This window comes from Stegastes partitus, unplaced genomic scaffold, assembly GCF_000690725.1.
Source record: "Stegastes partitus isolate 25-593 unplaced genomic scaffold, Stegastes_partitus-1.0.2 Scaffold44, whole genome shotgun sequence".
Taxonomy (NCBI): Eukaryota; Metazoa; Chordata; class Actinopteri; family Pomacentridae; genus Stegastes; species Stegastes partitus.
This window is the reverse complement of record NW_007577775.1, coordinates 408,082-428,903: the sequence shown is the minus strand read 5'-3', so window position 1 is coordinate 428,903 and position 20,822 is coordinate 408,082. Positions and strand designations below refer to the sequence as shown.

General features: G+C 41.6%; 1 protein-coding gene across 2 annotated transcripts in view; it reads right to left on the bottom strand.

The window, feature by feature from the left end:
• Positions 1-2,611: 2,611 nt before the first annotated feature.
• The window catches only part of pbx3b (pre-B-cell leukemia homeobox 3b), a 57,970-nt gene continuing 39,759 nt past the window's right edge, over positions 2,612-20,822 (bottom strand). Inside the window, exons 3-10 of one of the 2 annotated variants that reach the window (XM_008305956.1) lie at positions 15,598-15,839; positions 14,396-14,586; positions 13,231-13,366; positions 12,355-12,384; positions 8,237-8,402; positions 7,547-7,624; positions 6,008-6,097; positions 4,260-4,347 (exon numbers count right to left, since the gene is read on the bottom strand). In XM_008305956.1, the coding sequence (XP_008304178.1) occupies positions 6,051-6,097; positions 7,547-7,624; positions 8,237-8,402; positions 12,355-12,384; positions 13,231-13,366; positions 14,396-14,586; positions 15,598-15,839 (890 nt within the window). In that variant the 3' untranslated portion in view covers positions 4,260-4,347; positions 6,008-6,050. Of the gene's footprint in view, positions 4,348-6,007; positions 6,098-7,009; positions 7,123-7,546; positions 7,625-8,236; positions 8,403-12,354; positions 12,385-13,230; positions 13,367-14,395; positions 14,587-15,597; positions 15,840-20,822 lie in introns of both variants that reach the window. The other variant, XM_008305963.1, reaches the window with a different exon arrangement.

Sequence of the window (20,822 nt, the reverse complement as noted above, 5' to 3'; positions counted from 1 at the left end):
AGTTGGCTCAAAACTACTTTTTCAGATAAAGCTTTACTTTAGTCTCCTGATTACACATTTTCAGCCAAATGTTAAGTTTGAACAAGAGTTTAGGAATAACAACAAGGAATCACAATAGAATAAAACAGTTATCATAATGTAAAATATGTAAGTGGAGATGGGATATTTTTCAGTGAATACATACAGACTTATAATGTCCTTGTACCTGCTTACAGTTCTGTTATATGTTATGAACAAAGAGGTGAAGGTCAAAGGCTGCCAATATATTGTCATACCAGTCAGCTAATTCGTTCAAATATAATAATATTAACCTATGTGACACCTAAAGCTTTGAATGTAGAGTGAGTTTACATACACACATAAGAAATCTGAGTCTACTTCTGTGATGTCGCTGCTGATTCAGAATATAAAACAACACAGAGGCTGTAAACACTGAATTTGCTTAATCTGCTTAAAATCCCTTCATTGGGCGCAATTTGCACCTGACGCCTCAGATACAGCTGTAAAGACAGGCGCAGGTGAGCTTAATTATTGATTCTGTATGTTGTTTGTTGAGTTTCTAAATGCACCTCAAATGATTAAATTGTGATTTATTAACTTAAATCAGGTTTCACAATACCGCTCTTTCTGGGAAAGTCTTCTAATATAAATTCCAAAGAATTACAACTGGTTTCTATGTTTCCTCATATTGCTGCAATCTTTGATCAAGGATCAAAGCTGCAGCCTGTTTCATTGTCTTGGACTCCTCTCAGACTGATTTATTTTACTCACTGAAATCACATCCTTAAGTCTTGCAGAAGGTATTAATTATTCCACCAAACCTAAAGTGAACAACATAATGCTTGCAAACGCTGCTCATGTTTCAGGGCGCTCGTGTGCTTGTAGAGTCACATTTAGGAATGAAATATAGATATACACCAGCTTATGAATTTCTGTTTGAACCTCCTACCAATTTAATTTAGCAACAGTGTGATGCAATTACAGCTTTTTACATTTTAATCTAAACAATCACTCTATTGAAATACAGTATAACATGGGTCTGTGAACAATGCACCATAAGCAATAAATCAAACCGTGACAAAATTACATTTTATATTTAATCTAATATGAACTCTACCTTAATAATATAAATGATATCTTTCTCTAATTTAATTGGCACTAGCTTGCTATATTATATTGCTAATATAATTCTGGATTTCCATATTTAATGATGCATGCTTTTCATGGTGAATTTTACTTAGAAAATGTCGTCTTTAATGAACCTTAGAAAAACCTCTAATAGGCATAATCTCAGAAAATGTAACTTCTTTATTTAAAAGGTTCTGAGACCAATTTCGCTGAGTGCAGTACTTAAAATCGAATAGTTGAAGCCTTGAGGAAGCAAATGTATGTATTTGTAAAGGTAGAATGAGTACAGCCGCACTGGAATGAACTCCATATGCTTTCGTAATTCCTGAGAGCGGACATTGATATGCATATGCACACTCTATTGTATTAGAAAAGAATGGCCATTGAGAAAACCGGCCTACGTGGATGCACCAAATGTTGAATTAAAACTCCCTATTGCACAACAATAGTGGTATGCAATTCAGTTTGGAAAATCCATTTAGCTTCATTTTTGATTTACCTCAAAGTCAATAATACTGTTTTAAAATTTATTTTGCTAAGGAAAATGCGTCTCTATGCATTTTGTAATCTGTGGCACATCAGGATAAAGATATGATTTCCAGAGAAAGGTGTTCAATGAAGTTCTGTGCTGGTTGAGTGGACAAATATGCTCTCCCGGGAAACCGTCTGTGCATTGCGCTTGAATTAAACTTGTGCTTATGCTGTTACATCTCTTTTTTTTCTGTTTTTCCTGTCTGTCTACATTCATACGCTGAAACAAATAAATAAATAAAAAAAACCACGTGTGCACGCTTGCATGCGCTCGCACAAAAGCCTTAAACTTGCTGCTCATCAATGTGTGATATCCTCTCCTTGCTGCAGCGTCCTAACACACTGTGTTCTGGTGGTATTTACACTGAAATCAGGGAGGGGGGGGTCCATGACAGAGACGGAAACGCTGGACACGAGCTTAGGAGGGAGACAGGAATGAAGAACTCTGCTGAGAAAATGAGAATAAATGGATGTCAATTTCCATGTGGAATTGGTAACCAATGATCCATTAAGCCAGCCTTTCCACAACAGACAGACAAAATAGCCTGAATTAGAAGTGCCTGACATTTCAGTTAATTGCACTAACCATGTCAGCTCCACAGTAGCTGCAAACCAGGTTAAGTCCTCACCCTCTACCCACCATGTGAGAAGCACATTCATGCATTATGAATAAATTATGTGAAAAATTACCCTGATTTTATGTTTGTTTTCAGGCATTCTTTTACCTAAAAACACACACAAAAAAAGGTGTTGTTTTATCATTGATGAGAGGAGAGAAATGACTGTAATGACTCTGAAATTAATATCAATGGACAGGTGCAGCCTCCTTCCATTAAAATGTGTCCATTGCTGGCAGTTTATGATGGAGAAAAGTGCCAAGCTTCTCCTCCTCACTCAACAACCCTTAAAAAAAAACAAAAAAACACACACGCCCTGTTGTCATGAAAGCAAAAGGTTTATTCATGTTTGAAATTACACAACTACCACAAGGAAGACTTTTCAGTCCAGGGTGTAGTCTGGTTAGAAAGTAACACTAAACATCTTTAATACATTAGAATCACTGCCACAAATCATTTGTCATGACTTTTCAGTTTCAGAATCACATACAATAGAAAAAAGAGAAAAGAAGTCTTGAACCCTGTTGAACAGAGCTGGAAATTTACAGTTCTGAATACTGAAACCTTTATGCATTACAGTTTTTATAGTGATTTTTTTCTTTTTTTTTGCATGATTTCGTAACAAGATGAGCAACATTCAAAATGTTTTTTTTTTCTTTTCTTTTTTCTTCTTCAGTATTTACAACAGTTTCACTGTTTGGTGTTAATTTATCAACAACGTTCATCGCACCCCCCTCGTAAAAGCCAACAGACCGACATCTTCTTGCCCCCCCTCCCCAGCCTCCCCTTCCCCGTCTATTTTCCCACGGTATTAATATTGTTATCATTTTCATGTTTTTTATTTTTGTCATTTTAAGTTGCCGTGCGGCAACGTCATTTTATTAAAAGATTAAAATATACATTAGATTACATAGAGGATGAAGAGTTTACAGTGTTACAAGATGTAATCAAAATAACTACATAAAAACATTAAATAAGGGCCAAAGAAACTATGGTGGTGATATTGTTTAGAGGTAGTAAGTGAGCACTCTAAGCTACAGAAATGTTGGAAATTATTGGTTTCTATGAATGAGGTAATAAAGCTGTGTATTGATTGGTGGGATGTATAATTACTCTTAAGCTATATTATGTACAACTTTTCCTGTGTAATGGGGCCTGCTCCTGTGTGCCACGACGGAATGATCTACTGTGGGGGGAAATGTTGATTTCCATAAGGAGTACAAAAAAAATGTTTACATATGTACATACTAAACATCAAATTATAAAATATGGAATGGTGTCATGTTATAGTCAAGCAATCAATTACACTTCTTTATGTTCCAGAGTTTGAATAGTCATTTCCTTGTACTAATGTATACAGCTGTAAGGCAAAAATAAATCTTGAAAGTAACTACAAAGCTGCCATTGAGCTGTCAACAGCAGCATTGTTGAGTTGCTGGACAAGACTGCGAGCACATTACAGTCAAAGAAACAGCTGCTTTAATCTACGTATTGTAAGAACTGAAGGACAACCCAATTATCAAAATGGAAAGTGGTAACTAAATCAAGAATCAAACAAATGGCCGTTTAAAATGTCATAAAATATCACGGACAATACACGAGTGTCATCCAGTTTTTGAGCTCAGAGGAGATAATTATCCTGAAAGTTTACTCAGTAACATCTGAGGGCTGTTTCTATTTGTACATGTGTATGTGTTTACCCCTACAACAAACAAATAAAAAGCGTGGTGATTACACTTGATTTATGAAGACAGAAAGAAAACACTGAGCGATCAGGAAACACTTGGTGTTCATAATGGAGGATGCAATTTGCATGTGTGCGGCATGGTCGTGGGAAATTTGAAGGTAGAGGAAAACCAATCTCTTGTGAAAAGTTTTTTTTTTTCTTTTTTCTTTTTTCTTTTTATATCCTCTTCAGTTGGTCGGCCAGTTAGAAAGTCCATGCCCATCTCGAGGCAAAAGATGCATTAATAGCGGATCAATTCGAGGTATCAGAGTGCACACTTCCAGGTCCTTCTGTTGGAGATATTACAGAAGACGGAGTCGTTGCATCTTGCCATCCTCCATTAGCCTGGGACACAAATGGGAAAAGGTTAAGATTACAATCACATACTCTGCAACATGAGCCTGGTAAACTCTAGACACTCCGAAAATAGAAGGGAAAACGAGGGAAGAATGCATTCTGGCTGCTCTAAAGTGTCAGCTGATATTAAAATGTTGCAGATGCGGTGATGCTGTGTGATTAGTCCAGTCTTTGCATTACAGTAGCATCAGCAAAGAGACTCTCAGAAACAAATTTGTCTCGTGTCCCGACCAATGGGAGCAATCCCTGAAATCAGTGTCTAAGCAGATTTCGGCAGCGACCGACAGCTTGTCGCTACATATTCTCCTGTCAGTCAAGAGGAGGGAGGGCTTGGGCCGCGTGAGGTGGGGAGAGCTGAGTGAAAGTGACAAGGCAGGGCCTCTCCAAGAGAGCCAGTCTTAGCCAGCCTGACTTTGCTTTGCTCCAGGCGTGACCTAGCCTTTACTGGATCCCTCTACGTCACCACCAACAAAGCTAAAGGTTAGTCTATGCGAATATATCTACAAGGCAATTTCTGGGTTATTGCTTTAAAAAAAGAAAAAAAAAGAAAAATAGGAGCTTTGCCACAATTTGTTGTTCAGCATATTTTATTACCGCATTGCTCTTTTGTTCTGATCCTCATTTTTCATGTGTTAAGGTTAGTCAGTGCTGTCAGTTAATGCTTCAGCAGGGATCACACTGAGCTCTGGTGAGCCGGTAGGCACAGGTCTACACTGCACATGGAAGTGAGAAACCTTGTGAGAAAGTGAAAAACACTTGATCCTGCGAGGAGTTGACATGTCTAAAGAGCTTATAGCAAGAAGGCTACAGCAAAGCCAAAATGACACCAAGCGGCATTGAACGCTGGCACCATTTGTTTACATAAAGCATGTTAATTTTGTTTCACACAAATCATTTTTCTAAATTTTCTGTTACATTCCTGTAAATGTAATACCTTATTTTGACGCTTGAGCTTTAAATAATATTAGACGGTGAATATGCATGCGTTTCACCCAACAGGCATTACAATATAAAGAAAGCCAATGCTGCAGTTCTTATATAGTGCACGGAGAGAGAGAGAGAGAGAGAGAGAGAGAGCTGTCTGATAGCATTCCTCCCTCTCTTTCTCTCTCTCTCTCTTCCCCTCACTCTTCATCCTCTCTCATCAACGAAATTAATCTTTACTCTGATAGCTTCAGATTATGCGCTGCTTTACAAAAAGGCGCCATATCAAACCTCATCAGGGAAGATGGAATTCATGTCTGGAAAAGGCTGCGGGCGATCACATGTTCATATTTTATCATGAAGATAAGTGTATGGAAAATTCTGTGAAGCATTTCAAAACAGCCAAAACGCAACAGATACGGAGCGGCGAAACATCCCGTTTTCGTTTTTTTTTTTCATCTCATTTTTAGCACGAGTCAAACAAAGTATTAAAAGATGTTTATTAAAGTGGAACCGGCGATCTTATTCCCTCGTAATGTGCTTTATTAAATGCAACTTTTACTCAGATCAGGTGGCAAAGTGATGACATGCACTGTCTAATATTTTAGCGCACATGCTTTGGAATGCTCTGTAATTTCAGTAAGTAAAATTAAAATAAAGCCATGCAGCTTATTTTATTGATGAAAACGAGTGGTGATAGATTTCTCATAAAAGCTCTACTTACATTTAGGCCATGTGGACTATACATCGTGTTTCCCCCCAGAGCATCATTGTATCCTGCCGTCTGACTGATAACATGGCGCAGGGTATCCACCTGAAGGGACAGACAAGGTGGACAAGCTGGTCAACTGGGTGTCTCGCAGCAGTCCAACACTAACTGCAAACATGCTCGGTGAAGCAAAAGATACTAACTAGTGTGAAATTTGAAAGAAAGAAAGAAAGAAAGAAAGAAAAAAGGAGTCAGTAGGTGCACTAACCAGATAAAACAACTAATAGATGTTGTAGTAAAGAAAAAAAAAAGCCTACTAATGTTACTAGCATGCTTAAATCTATCACTTCTCCTGTCATAACTATGGATTGATAACACTAAAAATAAAAATATACAAAAAAATATAAGTGAAAAATAACACATACACTATGGTTGCTTTAAATGAGTGTTTATTTTTTTTTTACCTGACTCATAAATAGCCTTTTTTTTTTGTTTTTCTTAAGTGCATGGTAGCGAGTGTGTGCCGGTTGTGTAGCTGCGTTAAACTCACAAAATGGAAGACATCAACAACAAACAATAACAAGATGAGACAGGAAGATAGCAATATAGAGTACAGAAAAAAGGGGGAAAACATAGTACCAAAAACCCAATACCAACCCAAGAGCTCAAGTCAAAGCCAAATGCATTCACAAAACGTTTTTGGAAATAGTAACCAGGAAATTGCTTTGTGGCATGATAGCAGTGGGGTGGGATTATATTTTGGCTGCCAAAATATTCCATCCAAAGCGAAATAGTCAGTAAACACTTAAGTCAATCGGATGTTATCGGAGACCTCACTTGGTAATTTGAACTGCCCTCGCATGAGCAGCGTGTTTTTTTTTGTTGTTGTTTTTTTTGTATTTTCTATTTTTGGTTCAATGTGCTTCAGACTGCACTGTGGATGGCTCAGTACACAGGCAAGACAAGGACAGCTCTCTGCACTGGTTGTCAGGAACTGCCCCTGATTGTTGATCCTACCTGTGACTGTACATTGGCTCCGACTTGTGCCCCTTGGTAAGAATCCCCATTCAGACTCTGCATGCTCAAGAACATGTCCCCAGAGTTTGGGAGGTTAAAAGAACCTGAAGAACCTGGAAAGGGAAGATGTAAGTAGCTGAATACATGAGAGGGCTATAAAGGGAAAGCACAGACACACACGCACACGCACGAGTAACGCAGACACACACGAGTCTGCATGAACAGACCCAACTCAGGCAGACAAATGCACAGAAGAAAGACTCCCATAAAGCAAGCAACTACAGGGGTGAAGGAAGGGAAGCAAGAAAAACCAAACAGAAGAAGGACGATATGCGGAAGGACTGGAGGTCTTTGTACGAATGCGGTGGACACAAATGAAATGAACATCACATGACACAAGGGGGACCGGTTCTACATGTGGTTGGTCGCTTAAGCTCCCAATTGTACCACATCGCCTACTTCCAATCTACAAGTTGGCAGGGAGGTATCACATGGTAAATGACAAGGACAATAAGAAGCTTATGAAAAGACCAGTACCAGTAAACATGTTGCTTAAAAGAGTGTTTTTGCTCTCTGCAGAATCCAGCTGAAACTCTTCATCTTTCATCTGGAATCCTGGGTGCAAGAAAAAGGGACCACTTCATAAGCTTACCACATCCCGACGCAGGTCAACCTAGTCCAAACTCAGCATGACATTACTCATTAAACTGGACTAAACATGCCCTTTTTAGGCTCTGTGTTTTTGTATTACTCAATATGAACTGCATATAATGCCATTTTGATATAACACTATCACTTTAGGTAAAATGCTCCCAGCAATTATGTTTCACTTTATTTTGCAACAAAACCTTTACCATTCAGTGGGACTACATACCATTACATTACAAATGACAGAAAGTTGACAGAAAGTCAAGGGAAAACAAATCCCATGGCATCATTGTGAATTCTCGTTCTCTCTCTCTCTTTTCTTTTTTTTCTTATTTTGCCAAAAATACATGTGTTCTCGGTTCACAAGTCAGGAACGCTCTCTTTATGCATGAGTTTGCTTGGCATCAACTGTCTTATAGACAGGAGACACTGTGATCCCCAAGCTGGGAGCAGAGCCTGTCACTCTTGCCTGTGTGAATGGTGCATGAGAGAGTGAGGCAGGCAGGCAGCGGGTTAAGGGCTGAGGTAGAGGGCAGATTTTTTATTTATTTTTTTTCGTCTATATGCAGGAGTGCCTACCGGAGTTAGGTGTGGTAGGGGAGTTGGCCTGGCTGTTCTGCACTGCAGCGGCTGCAGCGTGTGCTGCATTTACAGCAGTCTTGGCGGCATACAGGTTGGCTTCTTCCTGAAACTTGCCGATATTTTTCTTGTACCGGATCCTTTTGTTGCCAAACCAGTTGGATACCTGTGTGGGAGAGCAGAAGGAGGAGGAGCAGAGGAGTCAGACGTCAAGCAGCCACAGCACCGTGCACTGAGCAGTGTGATTGTTTCAAGATGTCATGTTTGGGTCCATCAAGTACCCAATTCCCAGCCCCTGCAGTAATGTCCGCCGGGTACACAAGCTAATTAAGCCATAATCAGGAGCCACTTGTGTCTTCTCATGGATGGGAGCATGACATGCTCTCAGATCTGTCTCCTGACAAAACTAAAACACAAGGGGCTCCTACTGCACAGACACTAAAGTCAGTGGATTATATATATTGCTCATATCAGGACTGTTAAGGATATGAATTCTGACATTTACCTCAGTGAAATATATGAATGTACATATTCTATTCTCTAAAGATTGCTGAGCGAATCAAAATCAGTGAGTCCAGGACACTTTATGGAAATGCAAATGTACAATTACTGAAATGAATAAATGTTGCAGGGCAAAGAATGAAGAGAGCTATAAGTTGTTTATTACATGTAAAGCTGCATGTCAAAATTAGCAAAAACATTATAAATAGTGGAACATATTGCACAGCTTTGTTGACTGTCCATATCTTACAAAAATTCTTACTTAAGCATGCACATCCTTGTATAATAAATCCTTAATTAACAGCGCTGTAACTCTGAAAATAAAACATTAATACAGCAATAAAACCATTGTGTGTGTGTGTGTGTGTGTGTGTGTGTGTACATGCATGCTTGCTGATTTGGAAAGCAAGTTTTGTTTACAATTATCAAAAACAAGTGTTAGAGGGCAAAGACCTGCAGACATGTAAAGCAGTAAACGCATTATTGGGGCAGTCAGTGTTAACTGATGTGTTAAACAAATCTCTGTTTTACTGAAGTAAAGTGGAACTCTGAAGCCACGAGGAACAACTGAGATCAAATTAAGGTTAGAAACTGGGTATATTCAGATTTAGAGCAGTTGGAAATGTTAATTTTGTTGAATTGAAATGATGACATCCAACATCAGACGTTGAAAAGTTGTTTGAGGGGTGAACCTTATGTGTGAATGCTGGCTCTGCAATAACAGTGGAATAATAATGAGATGATGCTTGTTTTTAATGGTCCTATAAATTAGAGTGTCTTGTCGCTGTGCTGCAGCCCCCCTCTCAGGCCCTGCAGCCCACGGCTGGACCAGCCAAAGAGCAGCTGCCCCTAATGACGCTTTATTTAATTTCCACCCATGTGCTTAAATTTTAATATCCCCAGCAGCCCGCCAATGCTGTGGCGTAAAAACTGACTGGATTTGCAGGACATCAGATCATTTCTATCCTGCACGTCTCTGTGCTCTAAATCTTTAATATCTAGGCAATTAAAATTAATGACCATTCAGGCGAGGCCCACTGTTGGCAGGGTTTCCTTGACATCAATTGTTTGATGGGTTTACCTAGAGGTTAAACTAACAAGCAAGGTTTAATTGGAAGCAATGAAAGCCCTGGCCATCATCCTTTTTACTTAACCTGCTTATAGTGGATTGTAGAGCCAAAGACGATGCAATATTCTCGCTCTTTTAGACAGCTCACTGTGTGCCCACAAACCCCTGAAAATCATAGAAAATGTTTTCTAAAGCTCATCAGTCTGTTTAATTTAACAAAATGTTCACACAAACAGTGTATTAAACAGCTCTACATTTATTAAAATGTCAGTTGTAGCCACTTGTGGTGTTTGTACATGAAGACACATTTTATCATTAAGTGTGACTTAATAGATACCGACTACACACTAGTTTAGTTTTACTTTCACCAGTACAGGAATGATGCACGCAAATTCTGCAGTCAAAAGTGACAGATTGTTTCATGAAACATCGACAGCTGAAACATAACTTTTCCTAACTTTTCTCTCCTCTGTAGAGCAACACTGCTCTCTACTACTATGTGGTGTTACAAGCCTGGACAGACTCAGCAGTGTTGGCATCAAATCTTCTTGTGCACACACATTTCTCTCCTGCCCACTGAACTCTGGCCTTAGCGATTCTTGGGTTCAGCTAAATATTGAACAAATGCACGGCACTGTAAGGTGTGGAGCACAACCCAATCTACAGAACTAATTCCCTTTTATCTCGTGGCAGGCCATGCATTCAATTGACTCCTATGTTTGGTGAGAAACAGGTTGTGAGACTGAATTACCCGACATCAGCTGCCTCAAAGGCAGCGCTTGTATAATGACCATGCAGACTCCTTGCAAGGACGTGCCACTGCCTTCATTGCTGCCCACTAGAGAGGCTGTTGCCGCTGTAGTTAATAATTCAAACTATTTCACCCTATTTCAGGTCAATACTGTTCACTCGTCAGTGTATATGGCAATGCACGGACCCTCTATGATCATATCTGAGCTTATACTGCCCCATGGTAAGCCTTAAATCGAAACACAAAGCTGTCACTGCGCCGCATTAATAATGAATAGTCTGAATATTGAAAAGTGTCACTCAGAAGAAAAATGCCTTCACATTTAGGCAAAGTAAATTTATCTCTGCACTTGAATCAGGTTTGAACATTGAACGCAGTGTCCCAGTCACACAGATTACATCAAACGTGGCCTCTGAAGCATCTGGAAATCCTGATACAAATCACAACCATCCAATGCCATGCCGTCATTGCAATGCACATGCAAAGTCGCAGAGGAAATAAGGTCCCGCGTTTAGAGACCCACTTAGGTAATATTAACAGCGTCAATACATCATTGCACTTCCGCTATTTGCTATAAAGAAACAGGACGTAGCAATCAAATCAGACACACGAAACGGTCAGATAACAACGTCTTCATTCAGCACTTTGCGAGGTAAAAGTTATCACTGCAGCGTTTTAAGGGCATTTGAATTAAACGCTGCATCCGAACTGCAAGAATGTGGGTTTGTTCTCAGGGAAGATGACTGTGCATCACATACATTTTAAATGATCCCTGCGAAAATGACGCAGGGTATTTCATCAGCGATGATGTATCGAGCAAAGCTGCAGAGTGATATTGGCATACCATTCACAACGGATGGTGTTTACTTAATGAACTACTTGTGCAATCAACAAAGCACCGCAAAAAGAGTTTGGGGGTGTTTGAAAAATTACTTAGCTGAACCCTCAGTGTGACCACAGCGATCCATTTGTGATTCTGAAAGGTTGGCCCACGATGAGGGATAACATACTTACGGTGCATGTGGCATTATGTCAAGCCTCTGACTTTGTTACTCACTTAAAATGAGCCAAAGCACTAAGAATAAGTCAATAAGAATGTCTGCCATGGCCTCCGCTTATCGAGGAGTACGCCACTAATGGGGCCTGAGATGAGTTCAAGTGAATTTTTAAAAGCCCTCTAATTTCTGCATAGACTGATTTGTTCTCATGGGAACTGCTACAGTGGCCCTGTTTTGGGAGGCACTCACTCACAAACAGAGTGGAGCTCCATTTGCGCAGGCCACTGGTCATTTCTTTAAACGCTGCAAAGCACGGAGCGATCACGAGGTGGGAGGGAGGTAACCGAACTCAGAGCGCAATTTGAAGGTTGAGGAAAAATAAAACCACACAATTAGTCAACGCTCTACAACAAAACAAAACAAAACAAAACCAGAAAAAAAAAAGATAATGTGGCAAACAAGAGCCGGAAAGTAAAATTACATGTGACACATTTGTAGACACAATAATATGGTGATAACATGGGTGTAGTGTCAAAAAATATGAATCAATCAAAAGTAGACTGTGGGCTTGTGTGACTTAAAGGTGGGATGTAAAATGCTGGTACATCTTATCCACTTTTTTTTTTTTTTTTTTAATGTAAATTGAAACTTCAAATACTGTATTTTATAACATTAGCATTGATCCAGAAGTGTGAGGGAGGGAGGTTCTGTGCAGTGGAAAACTGTGAGGCTATTACATACATAAACAAAGGAGGTACAAAAAAATGAAAACAGTGGATCAGGAGAAGTTATGACATACCTGTGATACTGTGATGGTGCTTCCCACCCCCTGAAGGCAAAAAAGAATGGGCTTTTACAGTATCTGACTCTTCATGACTACACTCAATATACCCCTCATCACCCCCTCCCCACACAGACAAAACACTGCAGATTATTGTATAGATTCATGTTTCTCTGATATTGTGTCTCATGAGGACAACCATAGAACAATAGAGTATAAAAAAAATCTAGATAGTAGTCACAATCATAGCAGAAAAAGAGAGCACAGGATAATAATACTTTGGATGTGAGGGTTAGGTGTGAGAGATATTGCCTTCAGGTTTTACCCAACGAGGAGACTATGATATATATAAAGTGGGAAAGTCGCATCTTTAAAGTGTAAAAGATAACTGTGAATTAGCAGACTCCTGCAAGGTCACTTGAAGAGCAAACATACAAATAAATACCCAGTATCATCCGGTGTTTTGAAGCACCGCACTTTAACTGCTTTTTCTTAAAGTAATGGATGATGCCATTTTTTTTTTTTTTCTTCTTCTTCCCAGCTTATGACCTGAGCGACTGACCAGGCAACAGAGAGAGCACACATGGTGGATGGGAATGAGAGGGAAAAATGGCAGGGGACCCAGCGTTGGGGGAGGGGGGGGAGGGAGGTTGGCTAAGGAAGGACAGCATAGTGCTTTGATTGAGGCTAAGATGATATAGGTCTCCCTTCCCTGTGGCCCTGCTCTGACTGACTGGGACCAGCCTTGACTGAAGCATCATTAGGCAGTCACAATGTCAAGGTTAGCAAAGGACATTGTGTCTTGGTGGTGTGACCTACGGTAACTATCCCTCTAGGCTTTAGCCTTTCCCACCTTGATTACCCACCAGCTACTGTTAGATGAGCACTACCCACCTGGGAAACTGTGATGCTGCACTTCTTGGCCAGCTCCTCCTTAGCCTCCTCGCTGGGGTACGGGTTGCTGAGGTGCGAGTAGAAATATTCGTTCAAAATTTCCGTCGCCTGCTTGCTGAAGTTTCTCCTTTTCCGCCTGAGTGGGGAGAAAAACGAGAGAAAGGCCGAGCAAGCCTATTAGTGAGACCAGCATTAACTCATCCATTTGGGTTGCACAAATTGCACAATCAATCTCACACATAAATGGTGAAAATAATGAGGAATGGGCTCTAAGGGCCCTCAGGAGCAGAATATCGTGTCCTGCTCCAAGAGTCTCGTCAACACACAAAAGACAAGGACTCCGACCAATAAACTGACAAGCACACGCACACAAACAAACACACACGCACACACACAGAGTCACAAAACACATACAATGTTTAATTTGGTCTGTTGGTCTCCAATCTCCAGTCCAAGCGTGTAATGTGTAGAGTTTAGTGCAGCGGATGGGTGGGCTTCGTGATGGAGCGCAAAGCCCAGTCGGAGTGCATCTCGGTACATTATAGAAATCATGGCATGCACAGTTGAGCATTGTTCCTGAAGTGCCACAGCCCCAGGGATCTCCAGTAGAAACAAGCAAACTCTAACTAGATCTGGGTCCCCTTCCCTCCCAAGGGCACTACTTATCATGTTGTTGAGCATTTGCTTATTTTGCCTTGTTTACTGTGCTTCACACAGGCAGTGGGCAGCAAATGTGCTTCCACTTGGCTTGTTTGGCCCTGAACTTGTGCCGCTCTCCACAGAGCTCCACGCTGCACCACACTGTTAGTGATTAGAGTAATCCACAACACCTGCTGATGACCTCCCCTCCATCCATTACACATGACTCGGTCCCCATTTCATTTGGTCTTAACTGCTCTCAGGTGTGAGGGCATGATTGTCTTGAAAATGGATAAGGCACGAAACATGGACATAATTAAAATTATGCATCTTTGCGGTGCTCACACTGTGTGCTGTGCCAGAAAAGTGAAAGAAACTTCAGACCTGCAGTCTAAAAATGACCTCGCCCGCTGGATTTGCTTAAATGGGTCATACAGAAGCAACAAAAGCTTCTAGATACCTAATACACACACACACACACGCACACATATATATATATACACACATAAACACACAATTCACTGACCTGGCATCAAGGAATCTGGAGCGCAGGATCATGACAGCCTCACAGGTGCTCTGCTTCAGTTGCATCTGGATGGAGCTGAACTTACGGTGGATGATTCCCACCATGCGTTCAATCTCTTTAGGAGAGATGGGCCGCGTGCGAGACTGTTCCCTCAGCAGGTTCATCACATGGGTGGTAAATTCGTTACATGCCTGCCAAGAGACAGAGCGACAAACAACAGCCAAGATGGGGTTAAGTTTTATAAGAACTTCCACCGGCTGCTCAACCGGCACCCGAAAGTTGTGCACATTTTTCATATTATTAATTGAGTTAATTACATACAAGCTCTTTGTGTGTTAAAAGCTTCAAGAAAGTGCACCGTCTGCGTGTGACTTTGATGACATAATAGGTGAAGTCATCTTTGAATAAATGCAGATTTGCAATTTGGCCGGGCCTTAATGCAGAGTGAATTTAAACAGCTTTTCGTTAAACCAGTAGTTCATACATGATTAATTAGAATAACTCATTTACGTAGTGCACACTTTAGCTCATTACTCTGAGTAAAATTCGTTAAGTATTTACATTTAGATAATTAAAACCTGGAAACACCCTTAAGAAAGATGCATTTACTCCAGGCGAAGTGTTGTGTGCCCCCGCATACCCACCTCCTCTCTCAGAGAGCACGGAGTAAATTAGTCTAATTTACCTCACTGGCTTGCTGAGGCATCACTGTTACACCTTCTATTTTCGCCCATAATGCCTCTGTGTTTAATGGCAGGCTCAAAGTGCTAGGTGAAGGAGCTGATCATACTTTCATTTAACACAGATGAATAGGGCACTCCTTTGGATCTCTATAATCAACTACAACTCAGTAAGTAACGCTGCAGATTTTTTTTTTTTCTTCTCCAAGCTAATAATACATTCTCACCCATCATACATATTCTCTGCAATTTTCTTCATAATGCACGGGGTAAGCTGAGTGTTGAGAAGCCCTGTGAACTATTATGTACAATTCAATAGGTCCATTTAAACGTGAAGTGAAATTTACAGCAGCTGGTGGTCACATGGTTATTTAAACCTTTTTCGCAGTAAAAATGCATTTATGCTATTTTTTTTTCTTTGTGTGGATGCAGAGCAAAACTGCGTGAGAAGGTGTGCTACTTCAAGCAGAAACCTAAAGCAGTTCTTGGGAAGGTGTGGGATCCTGAAGGCCCCGTCCTCACCTGTTCGTACTTCTCCAGCTCCGTGTGGTAGATCTGTCTGATCTGGGTGAGTTTGGCTCTGTAGTCGGAATGTTCTATGGAGTTGTCGGCCGCTCCACCCGAGGCCGCGGCAGCAGCTGCGGCAGCGGCAGATCCGCCACCTTTCTCTGGTCCTGCCACTCCCTCTGCCAGCAGCATGTTGTCTAAACGCATGAGCTGGGGGTCTGGAGGGTCCTCCTCCTGGGCGCCACGGATGCTGAGACCTGCAGCAACACATAAACGGGGGGACACAGTTTCAGCTGATGCCATTCGGGGACGTTCAAGACTGAAGCAAAAATAAATACTACGAATAAAGAAACACCCAGACTGAATTGTTAAATGCAATTAAAGGCACTATGTCTGCATTGTGTGCTATACTGTGATGTTTCCCTCGCAGGTATGAACCGAGTGCCTCCTGTGTGTGCGCGCTGTGTTCCTGTCGCCCATGTCTATGCCTGTTCTCTTTTATTTACACACTGCGCTGCACACTGTGTGTACGGGAAGGCTGACATGACAGCAACATCCATAAACTGACAAATGCTCAATGGTGAAGTGGCACTTCTACTCTGTGAAAGGATGCTAAACAGAAAACTATACCTCTAGTAAGTGTCTCTGTCTTTGACACAGTGAATGCTGGGGGAACTCCAGAAAGTAACTACTGCTTCCCTCATTTCTATCGGCTTGTAAGTTTTCAATAGTGTACTATTTTACAGTCCTGATTTAGCAGTATTTTTAAGGAGTGATAAAAAAAAAAAAAATGTGCCGGGGAAATGAAAATCTACATATGGCAGAATGAGTGCAGAATCAATTCTATGCAAAGTGCTCATTCATGAATTCTGTTTTTTTTTTTTTGTTGTTCTCAGTTCCTGCTGTTTATTTCCTCTGGTTTTCTGTCTCGCCAGCCTGTCAGCGAGTCGTAATCACACAGCAGATAGCGTACATGCACACCTGGATGCGCTGGCAATGCAACCGCACAATGGCAGGCTTTTCAGAGAGTAAACAAACAAAAAAACACTGCGGGTCAGAATTACAGCAAAAAAAAAAAAACAAAAAAAAAAAACAAGCTCAAGCAATTCAGTCTAGTAAGTGGATAAAAATGTGGCTCAATGGGCAGTAAATACCGAGTGGCTACTCGAACGTTATGATTACCAGAGTTGTTTCAATTCAATAATCCCTCCCGCAATTCAGGGATTTTCAACAGCTCATTACAGCTTCATTAAGATATGGCCAGCCTCTGGATTCTAAATAAGAAGATTAGTGGCTCTATTGTGGCAGCCAGTAGGCATGCAATCAGAGAAGCCCTTTTACCATGCTTTGACCGACTGACCCTGCGCACCATCCACAGGAGTAAATACTAGAGAGAAAACACTCCTTTTCCTCTTTATATCTTTCTTATAAACACAATTCTGGGTTTAAAAAAAAAAGGGGGGGGGGGGGGGAGGAAACATATTGTGGCCACTTCTCTGATGTTTTCATCTCTGTTGGTGTTTTGTTCGACTGCAGTGCTACTGAAAAACAAATTTGCCTCTATTTATGGATCGGCTGGCTTTGAGTCTTTTAGGTGTAATGGTGTGAGAGGAGTGGATGAATGTGGCTATTTGTGTTGGAGACATTGAGATGCTGGACAAGGCTCCATCAGGCTTTGCAGAGCCAAGCCATCCATGTGGACAATATGCCGCTGCTCCACTAACCCTCATCCACATCACACTGCATTTGCACAACTCCACCCAAAGCTATCGTTCTGGACAGACTCGACTGTTTCTATTCCAGTTTGTGCAGCATGAAACAAAATGGCACATGATTCAAATGTTGACTGACCAGATGCCTGGCTACATATCTCAACATGCTCTAATAGCTGGTGGTTTGTCTGCCACAACGGTTCATATTTTCCTAATTCAGTATTTACTCCCACTCTCTGATTCAACACAAGCGCAGCGGGCTGCACTTTCCTTTGTGCTGCGGGTGGTGGTAAGTAGGTAGGCACGTTTTTCATGTCAGGTATATTAAATATAACTCTGGGACGCAGCGTACATTTCCACACCAAACCCAGTTGTCACTTTCACTCCACTCACTCTATATCCAGGGGAAATGCAGCTGAGGGAATTTACAGGGCTTTTCAGCTAAATGGGCATAAATCACTGGTTTCATTCAAACTAAATAATCACAGGCCATAAAGAGCTACTTGTCTCTTACCATATATTACCACAAAGTTCCTGTGTGCAATAGTGTGGCCATTCACAGCAAAAGGAAAACAGAGCGAGACATTAGAAAGTGACACGTAATCCTGTTAGTCCACTGACATGTGGAGTGGCCGTGACATTTTTATCATACGTGTCCATTTCTATTTGGGAAATCAGCAGGATAAAAATGATTACTGTGCTGCTCTGAGAAGCAGACGGCCCTGCAGGAGTCCACCAGGGTGTATTTGTGCCACAGCAGCTCTGGCTGGTCATTCATAACGCACGTTGGGAGGGATGGCGCGTCCGTCTCAAGCCCATAAATACTAAAAATTAAAAAAAAATAAGAAACCATATCTCTGTCACGCTGTCTCTTTCCGTGCACCTTTGTTGGAGGAGCTAAAGATTGCGGATTCGCCGCCTAAGCTCGGCATCATCACACAACTTCCACAATATAAGCTTGGGCGAGATAATATCTTTAATTTGCTGTGTGGTTGACAAATCTGTATAGTAACTTGCAATTCCACAGTCACATTCTAGCACTGCAATGCTGCTTTTCCTCGCTCAAATCTTTATCCTGTTTTTGTCTGACGATATGGGTATTAAAACAAGTTTGGGCACCCGAGTTTAGCTCTAATCCACCTCCACAGTCAAAGTGGGATTAATCTCGGTGCAAAAGGGAAAGTGCAGGAGTCGTGTCACCTTGGTAAAGCCTGCGAGCAACAGGAACTTAAGAATGAAAAATCTATACATGTTCCAGCCATTTCACAGAGGCCTGATGATGATGCCGGCTCACTTAATTACCAGAACGCATTTAATGATGTAAAAGGGAAGAGAAAGAAAAAAAAAAAAAAGTCCGAAATTGTAATAATAATAATGTCACATGTCCTTAATCGGCCTCATTTGTCATTCAACAATGCAGGTGGGGTAGGTGGGAAAAAAGCACTTGCATATATGATTGTTCCTCATTTCTCTTCTGTGGCTGAGACAAAAGGAGACAGTGTGATTAATCCATCGCTATCAGTCAGGGGTGGTTCTCCTTTTCACTTTTTACAGGTTTCACTGCCGTTATCTGATCCGAGGAAGTAACAAATTTGACAGATAGAGACAATGCAGCCCTTTTCTCTCATATACTCTCCCCTGTTCTCTGTTTATAATCATTTCCGGTTCGGGGCTGTTGTCTCGTACATCATTCCCTGCTTGAAGCCCTGACAGTGATCTGAGCACTGCCTCGGGCCGCTCTCCTTTCCTCCCACCTCTTTTTCCCCTTGTGCCCTCTTTTATTCTGTGGGCTTAGCTGACCTTTGGCCCGCTGCTTGTTTACTCTCATCACTGAAGTGTGAGCAGGAGAGCCATAAAGGCAGAGCCCTGCTGGGTTAATGTGGCCTGCTGAAGAGGGAAGGGGTGGCTCTGGGCTTCACCTCATTCTGCTGCACTGACTGCACTGTCAGACGGCAGACGATACACTGGAAGAGCAGCGCTTCTTGCAGATAAAGCCAGGCGTTTTTTTTTTTTCCTCTTTTTGTTAACATTTTTCTTTCAATATCTCAATGCTTTTTTTTTTTTTTTTTTTGAGATAGTAAAAGGTTCTGTGCAGCAGTAACGGGATCTCGCCCGCGACTCTGTTACTTCCACCGCTGTTTCCAAAACATCCTGTTCATTACAAGTAACCCTGACCTCCTGCAGCTCCTCTCCCACCCAGTGCCTCCACAGCGAACGGCTCCGGCCACGTATCGACACTCTGTTCATCTAATTGCATTGATCTGCAAAGGTCTCCCAAAGCTAACTAATCGAAACAGAATTTATTTTCTGTCAATATTTGCAAAGGTCATCTCTCTTAAAGCTGTGGAGCAGACAGTGTGAGGAGAGGCTAGCGTCTGGGAGGAGGAGGAGGAGGAGGAGGAGGAGGAGGACCGTGGCATCTAGCCTGTTACTGAGGCTCGTCCAAGGTGAGTTTTAACTCGAGCTTGGCACTCAGGATCCAGGGCTTCTAATCCACCGTGTTATTAAAACCCGCTGCCAAAGCAAAACACTAGAGACTACAGAGGGCTTAGAGTATCCATTTCACAAAGAGGCCAGTGTCACTACAGCCGCGTTCCACGTCTCCTTTGACTTCATATCATCTCCTTTGTCGTGGCGCCTGGATCAGTAACCTTCAGCTCCAGAAGCGGGGAGCTGGATCAAATTACCATTGAAAATCTTTTGTTCTGACAAATGAAACATAAGGATCCTCTTTCATCGATGTTCTTAAAGGCTTTTTTTTTTTAAGGCTGGCCTACATCCACATGGCACAAAGAATCTGAGAGAATGCCTGCGGGCTCTCTCTAGCATGTACAGTAATTAACATGCCATTAACACATTAATACACATTAACTATTCCCAATGTTAATGGCAGAGTAATTACCATACCTGATACCACACTGTGGGGAAGCCAAAGCACATTTGCCACTTTGTGTTTCACTTTCTTTGTTGAGTGAGCTGAAAAGAATAATTTGAGAAAGATGGCTCAGTCTGCTTTCCAGAAAATGTCTGCGTCTGGAAACACTGTCTCCGACCCAAATTTTAAGAAGAGCAAATACTGTAGCTGTTCTGATTTTCAGACATACACACAAAAAAAAACACACCCGAAAGGAAGCGAGCTCTCGTGGTAAACCACTAAGGATTGGTTTTAGAGGTGAGGCTGAAATACTGGAGGGGACAAAGAAGTCTGGTGATTAAATGCCGAGTAAAAGAAGGCAGGGAACGGGCCCCTAAACTGGGGAATCCCTGTCTGGAATGATGATGTATTTCCTCCCAGTGCGGTGAGTGATAAGCTAATCAGCCGCGCTGACAGTGAAGTGTTACAGCCCCCCAGTGCTGGGTCAAGACTTCTCCCATCATACACCACCAGCACACACTAAACAGACAGCGCACCGAGGAGGTGGTGGTGGGGAGTGACAAAAAAGTGGCTCTGGTCAGAAAAGAAGATCTCTGTCAGTTCAGGTAGCCTTTGTCCCTCGATGATGATGATGATGAGGCACTCCTCCCTCC